Source organism: Brachypodium distachyon, chromosome 2 (genome assembly GCF_000005505.3).
Source record: "Brachypodium distachyon strain Bd21 chromosome 2, Brachypodium_distachyon_v3.0, whole genome shotgun sequence".
NCBI classification, from domain to species: Eukaryota; Viridiplantae; Streptophyta; class Magnoliopsida; order Poales; family Poaceae; genus Brachypodium; species Brachypodium distachyon.
The window spans coordinates 5,723,755-5,738,472 of NC_016132.3; the positions used below are offsets into that span (position 1 = coordinate 5,723,755).

The 14,718-nt window shown below is 50.0% G+C and overlaps 1 protein-coding gene across 1 annotated transcript; it reads left to right on the top strand.

Moving 5' to 3' along the window:
• Window positions 1-337: 337 nt before the first annotated feature.
• Window positions 338-2,073, top strand: LOC100831723 (pathogenesis-related genes transcriptional activator PTI6). Its single transcript, XM_003565462.4, has one exon. The coding sequence runs from the start codon at window positions 700-702 to the stop codon at window positions 1,777-1,779; it is 1,080 nt and encodes a 359-aa protein (XP_003565510.1). The 5' UTR covers window positions 338-699; the 3' UTR covers window positions 1,780-2,073.
• Window positions 2,074-14,718: the final 12,645 nt, after the last annotated feature.

Consider the following 14,718-nt stretch of genomic DNA (forward strand, 5'->3'; position numbering starts at 1 on the left):
GTAAGTACATAAAAAACATGAGCTGGTTGCCGTTTGAACCAATGACCGATTTGCTGGTCTGCTGGTTACTAGGCAGGTATTTATTTCCCTAAGATTTCTTGTCACGCGAAATTCAGAAATTTGAAAAGATTATAATTACGTTTCTTTCCTTACTTCTTTCTTGGACCAGGAAAGGTTGTTGGAGGAAAAGGCTAGCACTCATGCTCCGCAAGGCAAGAGGGGAGAGATAAAAAGGAAAAAAACGTTTGAGATTAAAATAAAACCGGTGTTTCCGGAAATGGGCTTCCGCAATCCTATAAAAGTGGACCGCCGATGTGTTGCAAGCTCCCAGCGACATCAAACAACGAGACGCACGTCCCCCGCACACAGCCGAGCCGAGAGCAGCAAGCAAGCAAGCCTACGCCTTCTCTCTTCTTCATCACACCCCCAGACAACCCAACCCCCGTCCCCCAAAAAATCTCCCCACAGCATCGTCTGCCCCTCCTTCTCCGCTCCCAGTCCGTTAGCCTTTCGCGTTTTGCCTTCCCGTCTCCTCCGTGGCGGGGAGTTCCTCGTGGTATAGGCGGCGACGGCAACGGCGACCGCGGCGGAGGTGTCGCGCCGTCTGCTTTGGGTTTTAGGAGGTTTCTCGAGGGGTTTTAGGCGGAGATCGGGGGAGCAGGCAAATGCGTGTTGAGTTTTAGGGGAAGTTTTCTCTCGATGTGGCCCATGGAGGAGGAGTTTTACATGCCGGTGAAGAGGACGGAGCACGTCGAGGTGACTTCCAGGGTCGTGGCGGTGTCGTCTTCGCCGGCTTCCTCGGCGAAGGCGAAGGGGAAGTACCCCAAGACGGTGAGGGTCTTCTGCGAAGACAACGACGCGACCGATTCGTCTAGCGACGAGGAAGGGGCGCCCGAGCGCAGGCGGGTGAAGCGCTACGTGCAGGAGCTCCGCCTGGAGCCGGCGGTGCCGGCCAAGGCGAGGAGCGCCGAAGACGCGGCCCCGGCCCCGGCGGCGCCGATGACGGCGGCGACGACGAAGGCGCTGGTCCCCGTCAGGAAGAGGAAGGCCGGCGCGGACGCCGGCGGCTCCCCGCGGTTCCGCGGCGTGCGGCGGCGGCCGTGGGGTAAGTACGCGGCGGAGATCCGCGATCCGTGGCGGCGGGTGCGCGTTTGGCTCGGCACCTTCGACACCGCGGAGGAGGCCGCGAGGGTCTACGACTCGGCGGCCATCAAGCTGCGCGGGCCCGACGCCACCGTCAACTTCCAGGAGTCCGAGGACGGCGACATGGAGGTCCCGCCCGAGGTCGCCGAACGCCTCCCACAGCCCCCCGCAGCCGCGGCGGGGTCCAAGAACGCCTCCTCCTCGGCTACCTCCTACGATTCCTGCGAGGAGTCGCACGTGGCCGCGGCGTCCCCAACCTCCGTCCTCCGCTGCTCCTTCCATCCGTCCACCTTGTCTACAGTCGGCGGCGACGACAACACCTCGAAGAAGCCGTCGGCCTCCTTCCGCAGCGTCGAGACCGGCGAGTCCAGCGGCGTCTTCGGCTGCTCGTTCCCCGACAACAGCTTCGCCGGCGAGCTGCCCCCGCTCTTCACCGACTTCGACCTCCTGTCCGACTTCCCGGAGCCCCCGATGGACTTCCTCTCCAACCTCCCAGAGGAGCACTTCCCATTCTCCAACGACTCCTCGCCGGACTTCCGCCTCGACCCGCCTTCGCCGGCGGCGTTGCAGCAGGCGGACGAATTCTTCGAGGACATCACCGACCTCTTCCAAATCGATCCCCTCCCCGCAATCTAGTACAACAACTGTAAAGCACCGGGAGCGAATTAGGACGCCACTAATTCGGTCGGTCAATTTTGTTTGTGTTTGCATTTGTTATTCTTTCCGGTTTGTTGTTAGACAGAGTTCGTAAGATTCCGCAGTCGTGTAGCTGCCGCTTAAACATCCCGGCCAAAGGGAAGCCTTGACGGGGTTTTAGATGAGAGTGAGATGTCATTAGCATTCTGCTGTTTGAGTTCAGCGCTGGTTTTTCTTGCCACCGATGAATCCAAGTTATCAGTAATTGGCAATATCAAGTTGAGCAACAACAAATCGGCCGTTCCTTCAAGCATTTTTCTACTTTATTTCTTTTTATTCTCTCGGTGAGAGAGATGGGAGAAGACGGAGGAGAGTATACGTTGCGTTGGACCGTAACGTACGAGCAGCAATGAAGAAACGACGCACTGGTCCGTCCCCACGCGAGGCCGGCGGCCGGCGATGGTTTGGAGCGAGCGTCGGTTCCCGATGCGGGCCGCGATTTGCTCGCCTCCGCTACGAGGCGTCGGTAGCCGCGCCCCGTAATAAATGCGAGCAGCTGGGGAGGAAGAAAGGCAGGCACACAGCACGGCAGATTAACCAACATTAACTGCGATTTCGCTGCAGATTTGCTGGTGCTTACTACCAAAGGAGAGAGTAATACGCCGTGGGATTTGCATGACTTGGGCTAAAGAAAATCGAATCGAACCGAATCCAGTCCAATCCGCTGGCCCGTTGGGCTCGGTCAAGAGGCGGACGACGCCACGAGAGCCGCCTGACAGAAAGGAGCGGAGGATTAGGAAAAACAAAAGCTGGTTTCGGGTTGTTAAACTTGCCCTCTTTTCTCGTGGGAAGCGCAGCGCAGGGGCAGGGGCCGGCGCAGGCGCAGGCGCAGGCGCAGGGCTGTACTGCACTACTGCGTGCGGTGCCGCAGAGCCACTGGTGGGCGTGGGCGTGGCCTCCCCTGCAAATTTCCCTTTCCCCCTTGGACTTTTTTGACTATGTACCTTTCTCGGTCACCACGGCCTCTCCCCCAAACATACCAAAGGTACTAGGTAAAAATAGTTTTGCGATTCGAAATGGGAGCTTGCACACTTAAAAGACCCGCACTTAATCATTTCCAGTTAAGCACACGGATGGACGGGAAAAGGGGGAATGTAATGTAGTGTTGGACAAGTAGAGCAGGAAGGAAGGAAGGATACATGGAAAAGTGGCGTGTTTCCTTTGTGTCTATTCTTTTGGAGGGAGGCCCTTTAGTTGGGGCATGGGGGAGGGGAGACTGTGAAGGAGCCAAGGAGGGTGTCCTTTTGGGAAGGAGATGGGGAATTCTCTTTTCTTGTCTTTCCAACACTGCCCTCTTTTTGATTTGAAGGAGCCAACAAGCTAGACAAGGTCCGGTCCGGAGCATCTCCATCTCTCGCTCGATCCCAGCAGCAGCAGCACAGCAGCAAAGGACGTGCAGCAGCAGCAGTACAGTACTTGTGCTTTTTCACCCCCTCCTGCCTCTCTACGAATTGTTTGGCTGGAAACGATCTTTGGCCAGGCCGCGATCTCTCTCTCTCTCTCTCCCTCTACTTCTCCGGCCGAGAGGCAAAGCGTGGTCGGGACGCCGTTGGCTGGGTCGACACGTGCGGAAAGGCCGCGCCGTTAAAAGATGTTTTTAGCGGCTTGGACATGCCGATGCATGTCGCCACCTCAGAAGCGTTGATTGCTACGTTGCCGTTTTCTTCCGGCCCGGACGCTAAACCCATGTATACTCGCGTCACCGGCCGCTGACGTGCGGGCTCCACCGGCACGATCGAAGGGAAGATTTGCCAAGCTCGAGACTGTTTAGCACTCGGTCGCAGTTGAAAGCCCGTGCCAGTGTACTAGTACTCCACTATGGCTAGTACTACTCCCTAACAGCCAGCAAGGCAGTCAGTGTACTCCAGCGTTTTGGATCATCCGAAAAGGACCTACCTGCCTGTGCCACGATCTTCTCTCAGACTAGCTTGTTGCTTGTTGTTGCTCGTTTATACTAGTCCAGTCCTGTTCTTCCCGTACGTACGTACGTCCGTCCTTTCATCCTCTGCAAGGTGCGCCGGCTTGCTTCCCCAATGCCCGAGATCTCGATCACTTAATTTCTCCCAGCACCCAACAACAGCAGCGGAAACAAGCAATAGTCAACTCAGCTAGTCCAGTCAAGAATTTAAGCACGCGGCCAGTTGCGTGGCAAGCAAGCGAACGCACGAAAACGGAGAGCCTGTGCGAAGCAAGAATGTCCGAGCCGGACCCGTGTTACGGGCCTCGGAACTCGACCAGCCAAGAACCCAACGCCACACGAAAGGAAAGAGAGAGAGAGAGAGAGAGCGAGGAGGCGCTTCCATTCTCCGCGCTGCTTGACTCGCGGTCGGGAAAGAAGCAAGAGAACCCACGTCGCCGTCGCCTCGCCTACGGCTTGTGGAGATAGCGCGCGCGGCACTGTTGCTTCGACGGGCGCAGCACGGATGCACGTAGTAGGGCTGTTCGGGGGGCTAGCAGAGCAGCAGCGTGCTTTGACCTTTGAGTGCACCGCAAGCTAAAGGCTTCTGGGGCGACCGCGCCGTCCCACACCTTGTCCGGCCTCGTGTTTCGGTTGATTTTCTTCGTTGGTGCCCCGGCCCCGCTGCTTGCTTTGTTCGCCGAGTCAAGGATTTCGTTGGGGTCCAGCCCCATGTGTTGCCAATGCTGCTACTGCTGTTGCTGCTGCCAGGACCAGGCCGTGGAGCTCCTGCTGCCCGTCTCACGGATTTGCAGCAAATGTTTTACCTCTCAATGCTGTTAGAATGTTTGGATTTTTCTTATCACTTGTTTCTCATTAGTTGCTGGTACTAGCAGTAACTTGTAGGGATACGATCGGCTGCGCTGACCACTACAGACGTGATGCGCTGGTGCTGTACTGCCGACGGTTACCACTGCACAGCACATCAGCCAAAACGAAATCTGTCCTTTAAATGCAACGTACTAGTATGATGTTAAAAAAATCATGAAAACGTTCTGGATTAAAAAAAAATCGTAAACATTTTTATTCATATATTGTCATGATACGTTAAAATCCAAGCCCAATTCTTGTATCGAGGAATAGCTGTGAAGGTCGCCTAATATTCAAATGCTACCATTCTCAAAAGGATAATGTATTTTTTTTTTGAATTTAACATGATGTGACGTAATTGATAAATCTTGTATCAATCTATGTCAAAACGAAGTCAGATCTTGATGACTTTACACGTACCATGTGGTTTGATTCATCATATCCACCTAAGACATATTTCCTCGAAATTTGACAGACTCTTGCCCAACCCGTAACACGTCGATCATCTGGAAGCACGAACCAAATTCAAATTCTTCACATGGATCTTTGCTTGAATACAATTCTGATGGATAACTTGGCCACTAGTGGTCGCCCATACTTGCTTCCTTTGCAACCAGCTACAAGAAATTGGCCTTCATCGCCCTTGTGCTTATAGGATGTTTACTCTAGTGCTCGGCTGCCTCAACTTAAACATCTTTAAAATGGCAAAGCTCCCAAGTTTTTAAAATATCATCTCTTTGTGGTCTCGCACCTCCAAGTTAACCCCGAGAGCTCGATGTCGAGAGCTCGATGACGTGATAATCTATGTCAGGTGAAATTTTGGAAAAATATGAAACATGGAACATTCCAAGGAGTACTCCAATAGGCAATTGACCTTCATAGCTTGGCACGTAGTTCGCATACCGGATATAGCTTTTCACGACAATCTTTTATCACTTTTCGACCTTGTGTTCGGGTTTACTTGGTTTGAACCCAAGCACATGAACCATTTTCTCCTATTTTATAACAGTTTTGCTAGGGCTCAATCGCCTGGAAATAAGAATTTCTCGATCGAAGATGTGAGCCGTCCGATTGACATAGAGATTCGTTCAACTACCCTTGTGTTTCCATTTATGCGTTTTTGATGTAGATGGACTGTTTCAACTGGAAAATTGTTGTTTCTTAGTTGACTGTGCCATAGTCCGACCTTTTATAATGCACATCATAGTTCTTGGTTTTCCTGGAAAAAGAAACTTGTATGAAAAGCGGTCATCGAGAATTAAGTGTTCATGCGAGTTGCAAGTGTTCGAATCAAATCATCCTGCGAATTTTGTGAAAGACAAGCGTGGTCTGAGCACGCGTGTTGTCAAAAGCCGCTTTTTCACTAGCTCTCGTGGGTGATCAATCTACTTTGTTTGTGCACGAGTGATGTGGTTAATTAACCACTAAAGATACTGGCATCCAGTGTTATTATAGTTGGGGAACCTGAGAAAAGGCTGTTGAGCATAGTGATTTTCTTTTTCCCATCAGTGGGGATCCCTGGTAGAGTAGTTAAGCGATCATGCATGAGCATGCCTAAGACTAACATAACCGTGTGTAGGGCATATATGGACTCTGCTTTTCGCCATCCATGCGGTCATGCGGATACTTATGTCTCGCTTTTAGGTAATCCTACAAGCGCTAGCTATGCTATCGATCTCACCTGTTGGACGTCGGCATCGCCACAATTGGGACGTGTGGTGTCATGTAATGAGAGGCCTCTGGCGGCATCTAAGCATGCTATTCCGAGTCAGAGGCTGTCCCAATTGGATGAGAAGCCCCTGCAAAGAACAAACTCAAAAGATTGCGGCCATGATTCAGCCTTTTCTTTTCAAGCGCTATGATTCACCCTAATGGCATCGTCCTCTTTTAAGTCGTTGTCCCTGCAATTGCAACCCCACTCCAATTTAGTAGTGCGCCACTGGAAGAAGGCAGCTTGATTTCTTCTTCTGAACTTAAGGAACACAAGCAGATTAATTATAGTACGTACTTGGCTAATGTGTATATATATAAGACTAGTCTAAGAGACCAGGAGTGCACTTGACCGCCGGTGGTCTCCTCATGTTTGAATCATTTTGTCAGCATGCACTCGTTGGGGGTGCATGGGAAGGATAAAACAAGAACTAGGCAAGAGATTAGACTAACCGCGCGCCGGTCCGTCCTTTTAAAACAGCAACTGGTTGCATGGCCTGTTGTGTGTACGTACGGCGCGCCTCTCACGGCAGAGGCAGAGGCTGTGCGCATCAGTGCATGGCTTGGCATGCATGCATATGGTCGCCGCGCCGGATGCGGCACGGACAAGCAAAAGACACGGCCCTGCGACACGCCGGCATTTTACTAAAACAAACGAGCCGGGGTCGTACCGTACGTTAAAACAACAAAGGCAGTGCACGCAGCGCTGCGCTGTGCACTTGTCGGCGGAAGGCATGCAGTGCAGTGGGTTGTTTGTCGCGCCCCGCGGCGCCACGTTCTCGCCGGCCCCGGCCGCCAGGCTTCTGGCCCGGCGGCAGCAGGCAAAACGGTGAGCCGGCCGGCTGGACCGCCTCCGCGAACGTACGGTCTGCGAGCGGCCCGCGTCGAAGCGAACCTGGCCACGCAGGCTGGGGCGGCCACCATTGTTTTCTTCGTCCGGATGACTAGGATTTGACAGAGGCTCGACACACTCGCAACTTTGTTTCGTTTCGGTGAAAAATCGAACAGGGCGTCGGCATTTCCCTCTAAAAAAACAGCTCGAACAGAAAATTAATTTAAAACACTTTTTTTAAATAACTTATAACCTACAGTTACGGACATGCATGAGTGGGATTCCTCTTAATTGACTTGTTAGTATCTAAATTTTTGTTCAAAATTTAAATTGCAGTTCAATATTTGAAGCTTGGCCCTAGAAGTAGGATATATGCATGATTCACTGTTTGCATCCCTACTGGTCGAAGTTTCTTTATAGTTTTTCCCACTTCGTCTCCTAGGAGGCAGCGACAGCCGACAGCGAACGAGGAGAAGGGCTAGGGTGAGGGTTTAGACGAAACACATGATCTAGCATGAACAACCATCTTCAAATTGTTTGGTTGCACCACAGGAGTGTATGCCATAGTTGTCATTGACACATAGGATTTTTTTTCAAGAAGTTAGACCTCTTGCTAGAATTCCAATGGAATTGGGATAGAAGAAAGCGATCCATAGGAATTTTGAAGGATCAATTTATTTGAACAAAAGAGTCTCTGTAGGAAATTTTTCCATGAGCTAAAATCCTACAAATATCCTCTACAATTCCTACAAGCCAAAGAGGGTCTAGAAACAGTATGAAGTGACGGAAGGTTGAAAACTAAAAGAAAGTATGCCATACCAGACACGCCATTGTGGGCCAAAAGAAAAAATAATGTTGACTTTCTTGGAACCATCTTTTCGTTCGAGGTCTTGGAACCATTTTCCTAAACTAGGCAAAACGCAAGGTCAAATTTCTTCTTATACGTGAATTGCAAGAACCACATGGCCGCATTGTGTGCCGAATTGTTCATGTAACTTTTAATTTGACACTCCAACCGATGTTGGGAATTGGTTGAACGAGGTTGATAAAAAGCAAAAAGTTCAAATTCGTGTGGGAGTTTCTGCATATTGTTGGGCTATTTGGAACTGCCGAAATGATATTGTTTTTAACAAGACCGGCGTGGTTAATTTTCTGCAGGTCGTCTACATAGTCACTCACTGGATCCGTTTGTGGTCTTATCTACTCCCTGTGGACAAACGGGGGCTTTTGACTGTGTGCAACCGTCCGGAGACGGGTACTCAGGATATCTTCAGGCGGGGTGGATGGCGGTCCACTTGTAGAATTCTAGCTACATGATGCATGAGCATTTTTTGTATTTCCTCCGTTTCATAATTTTTTTCTCAAATTTGCCCAAAAATGAACAAAATGTCTAGATACATGTAATATTTCGACACGAATTATGAACGGAAGGAATATCATCTTTTCCGCTGGCTGAATTTTTGTCCACTTTATGTGATCCATAAACTGTAAAATTGTGCCAATAAACAATAAAAATGGTTGTGTGCATCGATTGATGCAGAGCCCAGGACTTTCCCCCTTCTCGGAAAAAAAATTGTGGCCATTCGATGCTCTTGAAGAAAAATAACGGCCGACGAAGTTTGTTTTGATCAGAGATCTGGTTGGGTCATTTACTGGACAACATGATATACCTGGGCCGAGACGTATACAGGTGTTCGGCCAATCTCACTCAGATCGTGCGGGGCTCCTCCTCCAACATGCATGATAGTAGTCGGTGACCCGGGTGTCCCTGCCGCTTCGTCGATGCATGATGAGCCGGCGATGCCTCTGCGCCACGGTCGATGAACCGGGATGGCTTTATTTACTCCGTCGCCGCCGCCGGCCGAAGAGAACTGATTACGCATCAAAAGTAGTCCAGCTTGGTATGGCCAACGTTGCCTGGCGTCGCGTCTTCGTGCGCGAGCTACAGTGCGGGGCCGCATTCCGCGCGCGCACACGGCACGCACGGGGCTCTAGGCCATGCCGATGCATGACATTGCCGTCTGCATCGGTCGATCTCGATCGAGCCACAGCGCAGCGGTCACGGGCGCGACGGGATCGATGCGCGCGCGTCTCTCCCTCGCGAACCTCGTCCTTTAAATTTTTTTTTCCCTCGATTGAAGGCAAGCTTCTCTGTCCCAATAGGGATTCTTTTCGAAGAGTTCAAAATTCCGATGATGCTCGGTTAACTACTGTAGCAATTTGGTTGGGGCATCCATGATCCATCCGTCTTTTCCAATCGCAATCGACGTCCATGATAGTCTCTCTGGAACTTGCGTTCCGGCACTTGCGAACCAATCATGTGATGTGGCTGGCAAAGGAAAGGAGAGCTCTGATCTGAGCTGAGCTTCTGCAAACCAAAGATGACTCGCCGGCCAGGCCGGAGCAGAGCAGGCACGCCTCGTCAAAGGGAACTTCTTTTATGGGATGAGAACATCTCCACCACTTTCGACAATGCTTTGTTTTTTTGGGCAGAGATAAGACCGAATGGCGAGGGACCTAATCATTCCGAGTCATAATCTCCAGGGGTTTATCTATCTTGACCACGTGGTCCTTCGGGTCACCCTGTCCCGTCCTTCCTCCAATGATAATTCGAGTGTTCGGCCCCTGAATTTCTTGCTTCGGCTGATTGCACGCTCGATTAATCACACCATAATGCGCGATAATTGCACATTTGCACTGGAAAGGGCTTCGCAAGCACGCGCTTCTATTTGCAGCACACGTGATCACTAAGCCAGCAGTAATAACGTCGTTACGAGACAGATGCCGCCGTGTCTGAAAAGCTTTGCGGCAACGTATTCTGGTTTAATTAATTAATCAGATGGCCGAAAACATCTTGAAATGAGGAACGACTAGCTACTGTCCGTAGTAATCCTAGGACATGGACCACGTAATTGATGCAATGCGGTGGTCCTCGTGTTGCTCCTCCTAAAACCGCTAAAAGAAGACCCATTTTCTCTCATTCGTGACAGTGACACGGCTACGGTATCTCGTTCCCGATTAGCACGTACAAACAGCAATCTGGCCAAGGCGGTGCAGGGCAGCAAAACAAGCCCCTTTTCTGGTCCTGCCTGCACATGTTAAGGTGCTAGAGAAAGGCCAGGTAAAGCTCACGTATGGCATGGAAAAGAGAGGTATACTTTCTTTTCTTTTCCTTTTGGTGAAAAAAAAAGATGGATGTATACATCATCAAGTTGGTAGCAAAAGACATGTATCAGCCTGCGAAATCCTCAGCTGTCCCTAGAAGATGCCCAAGCATGCGAGGGTTATGATCTTTTGTGGCTTTATCCAGGAAAAATCTTAGTAGCTTCATCGCATCTAAGCCACGACAAAGCTATACGTGCACATAAAGGCCACACTACAGTTCTTCTGTTGGATAAAGCACATGGAGTGTGCATGCATAGAAGTCGTCAGAATTAACGTGGACACTGCTGCGGAAAGAGTTATAAGTAATGGTCGAAAAACAACATTAGTAACGGTCGGGGCCGTCGATGATGGGTATCATCAGTAACGGTCGCTCCGATCGCTACTAATGTACCATCATCAGTAACGATCGCTGTGACCGTTACTGATGTATATATCATCAGTGGCGGGCGGGCCAACCTGACCGTTACTGATGTATATATCATTCGGGGCCGTCAGTAATCTTCCATCACCGCGACTGACCCCTTCCACTCAGGCTTGAACATGTTGACATTCTCCATAAGGATGTGACAACAGTAGTAGTCACAAAACACACTGTCGGGCGGCTGTTGCTGGCAAGGGAACATGTGATTGTGGTGAGGCTCGTCTTTATAGCTTTTACCAGTTAGTTTTCTCTTGGTCGCCACTCTCCAGGCAGTGTTAATGAGTGATTTGATGGGTTTCCAGAACCAACCTCGAACACCTTTCTTCGGAAGTAGTGAATCGAAGTAGTACACCACGGACCAAACCAAACAAATGAGTAGTGTCACTCATTGGTCTCTGTTTTCAGAAGAAACAAATTTTAGTATCTAAGGGTGTATAAGAAAAACTGAATTAGAAAAAACAAACGGTTCCAATATATAAAATTGAACTTACTCCAAATTAAGGAAAAAGAGGATAAAGTCATGGTCCGCGTATTTCTCGAGACATGCCACCAAGTATTTAGATGCTAGGGTTCTTGAGGGATCCTTTTCTGGCTCAACACCGATGTCACCGTAGTTGAACATTGCGGGGTCTAGAATGACTACTTTTTTGACCTTCATTCGCCACAGTTCTCTTATTTGGTAGGCAGACCACAGCCTTAAGAGGTTGATATCAAGCTTTTGGCGGTTGAAGAGGTGGAACAGTTCGTTGAACTCCACATCAAATGTGACAGGACGTTCCTGAATGTTCCCGGTTTCTTGGTCAAACAAGCCATAGTCTTTTGGGATTCGAACATTGATTTGTTGGGCATGCTGTTGAGAACCAGCTGATGCTTGCATGTATAACTGATGAAGCTCTTGCATCTCTCTGGACATGGCACACAGGGAATCTTTGATGACCATCGGTCTTCCAGGATAGTAAAGAAACACCCGGTAAAACTCTCTGGCCACGAAATAGGATCCGTCTTCGAATCTCTGGCCTTGACGGGGGTTCTTTATGAGAATGTCAGGCCTATTGTCCTCCCAGACTCCAGTTATGTCAGGCACATAGTGCATCTCATCTTGATTGACATTGGAGGACTCCTTGATGGTCTTGCCGCCGCGCCCCCTCTTTTTATGCCTCCTCTTACTGTCCCATGCCTTCTGCTCCTCTGCCTTGTACTTGTCATCAATCTTGCGGCCAACCATAGACTCAGCGGCATCCAAGAGAGAGAAGGTAGGAGGGACGCTTCTAGCCTGTGCCGACCCTGTGGTCTGGCTATCTTTGAGCTGTGGAGGCATTGACATTGCCCGTTCTTCATCTCCGCCGGCATCGACAGGATGAAGTATCTTAGGGAAAGGCCGAGCGGCGATTGAGAAGTACCTTTGTAGGCGGAGGGAGATAGAATCATAGAGGGCGGCGCTGGTTTTAGAGAGATACCAAGCTCCTAGGCCACATAATGCGGTAGTTTGGACAACTGCCTAGGATATCCATGCCTTCCTCCGGAGGTAGCGGGATAGCATAATCACGATGGTCGTCGACGACGGAGTCCACCATCACACTCACTTGTGCGTCATTCATAAGAATGCCGTGCACCAGTGGCGGGGATTGTCTGGGCATCAAGGGGCCAACGGTGCCTACAGGCTTCCCAGACTTGTCTACGTGGATACGACTCTTCATAGGTGCCTTCGCGTAACAAGAAGAAGGCATATGTGTGTAAGATCTTTATTCATGAAGGTAAGGAGTGAAAAAGAGTTTGAAAAGTATGCTTACAAGGATGTTGTCGCTCGGACCCGGATCGTTATCCCGGATGCCCTCGCTTGGGTCCGGTTGGCTAGCGGCGGGGTTGTCCATGCTAGGAGCCGGGCTGTAACCTGGGGTGTAGGTGTCTTCGTCGTCCATACGTGTGTCGGAGGTGGCGCTGCTCTTCAGCGGGGTGCTCTTTCGCGGGAGAAGAGGAGGAAGAGGAGGAAGGAGGTTCTTCAAACCTTCCACTCCTCCCCCGAGTATGGCGTCAAGGGCAGGGTGGTCTTTGGCCAATGCCGACACCAAATGATGAACGGCTTGCATTGCATATTCTCGCGACACCTCTTGAGACACGATAGATGCCTGCTCTCGCGCCTCCGCCTTAGTTTGTTCTATTATTTCAGCAGAAGCGGGGAGCTTTTTCTGGACCCTGCTTCGCTTCGGAGCAGGCCGGAAATAATCATCCCAGCAGGCCCCTTCGCCTTCCCCTAGAACATGGCCCGTGTGCTCCGCTTTTTGCAAGCCGGCGGTCACAGCCGACTCCCACCTCTTGCTCTGCACGGAGTTGTCGGATGTTTCTGACCTCTTGCTCTCCTCCCATTTGTGGACATTTTCCTGTTATCATATAAGACAGGAAGTGAGTCTATATGGATCAGGAGTGTCATAATTAACGCCGAAAACAAATAAATGCACGTGAACCCTTACCGTAAATTTTTTTACAGGCGGCTGCATTGGCTCAATGCCCGCCCACTCCTCTGGTGTCATGTGCTGACGTGCATATTCTCTCGCACGTTGGTCCTCCAGCATGTCATGCACTGGAGGCACCCTGCCTGCTGCCTCGAGAATTCGGTCCTGCTTGCGCCAGACCTTCTTCTTCCCCTCTTTCCCTGCACTCCCTAGCCTGTGGTTCAAGGGCTTCCTCGCGCGCAACGTCCTCATACGTTCACTCTTCGCAATGAAGGCAGGGTCAGACGATTCCTTCTTGAATTTGTCCCATTCGGCCTCATCAGTTATCGACGGCCATTTCTTCTTGATGATCTCATACGATTTGTCCATGCACTTTCTAGCGGTGGTTTTCCAATTAGCAAGTCCATTGCGCATTGCTATGTTGACGGCCGCTAGGAATCGCTCGCGCCACTCGTCAGTGACTTGGAACCTCCTTGCAACGTCCGCGATGCATGTGTTTCTAACGACTTCGGAGATGTCACTCCACTCGTTGGTGATCTTGCAATATTTACGTGCAACGGCTCCACAGGTCGTTGCGAAGGTCTTCTGTGCCCTCTCTCAGAGTGCCGGGTGACCACGTAACAAAACTCTTTCAAGTTGTGGCTCCCCCTTGGCGTCTTCTTCCTTGGCTTCTTAGCGGGAGTTTCAGTTGGCTGCGGGTTACTCTCTTCCAGCCGTCGCTCGTTGTCGCGCTCTTCTGAACGAGAGCTACCCGAGCAAGAGCTGGCAATTTGTTCTCTCGATGAAGACTCTTCATCGACACGATCTATCTCCTCCCGATCAAGAACTGGTTTCTGGCTACTCTTGCCCATTTCGTACCTATGCCATCAAAACCATCAAAGATGTATCGGCCGAAAATTTCGGCATGACCTATGCTAAAAAAGCTAGCAATTTTTCTCTACTAGGAGCTCGAAACCTGCATAAAAACCCACCCGCATATGTACCCCCTCGGCACGATGGCCGGCCCCTTCTCCAATGACCCGACACGATGGTCGGGCCCCCAATTCATTACTCAATTCTCCAAAATAGCATATAAAACCGCTATATAAAAAACTACATGTATAGCATATAAAAAACTACATGTATAGCATATAAAACAACATGTATATAGCATATAAAACATCATGTATATAAAAAAACTACAATGCATATACTCATGTGTGCTATATATTACAATGCATAAAACATCATGTAAAATGTGCTCACTACAATACTCTGTAACTCAATACTATATCAAATTCACAATGGTAAATGAAATGTACCCATGTTACAAATTAGCTATTATAATATGTGTGCCCATCTACCTCAATACTATATCAAATTCACAATGTATACATGCCCTGGTGTGTGGTGGGAAATGTACATCTAATTTGAGATAAATTATCTACTACTACAAACTACAATGCTAATCCTAAATTAATAGCAACAAATCCTAAATCCTAACCCTAAATTAACAGCAACAAATCCTAACCCTAACCCTAAATTAACAGCAACA

What these genes read in the sequence shown, in the direction of transcription:
- LOC100831723 (XM_003565462.4), top strand. Translation starts at nt 700, where the DNA reads ATGTGGCCCATGGAGGAGGAGTTTTACATGCCGGTGAAGAGGACGGAG.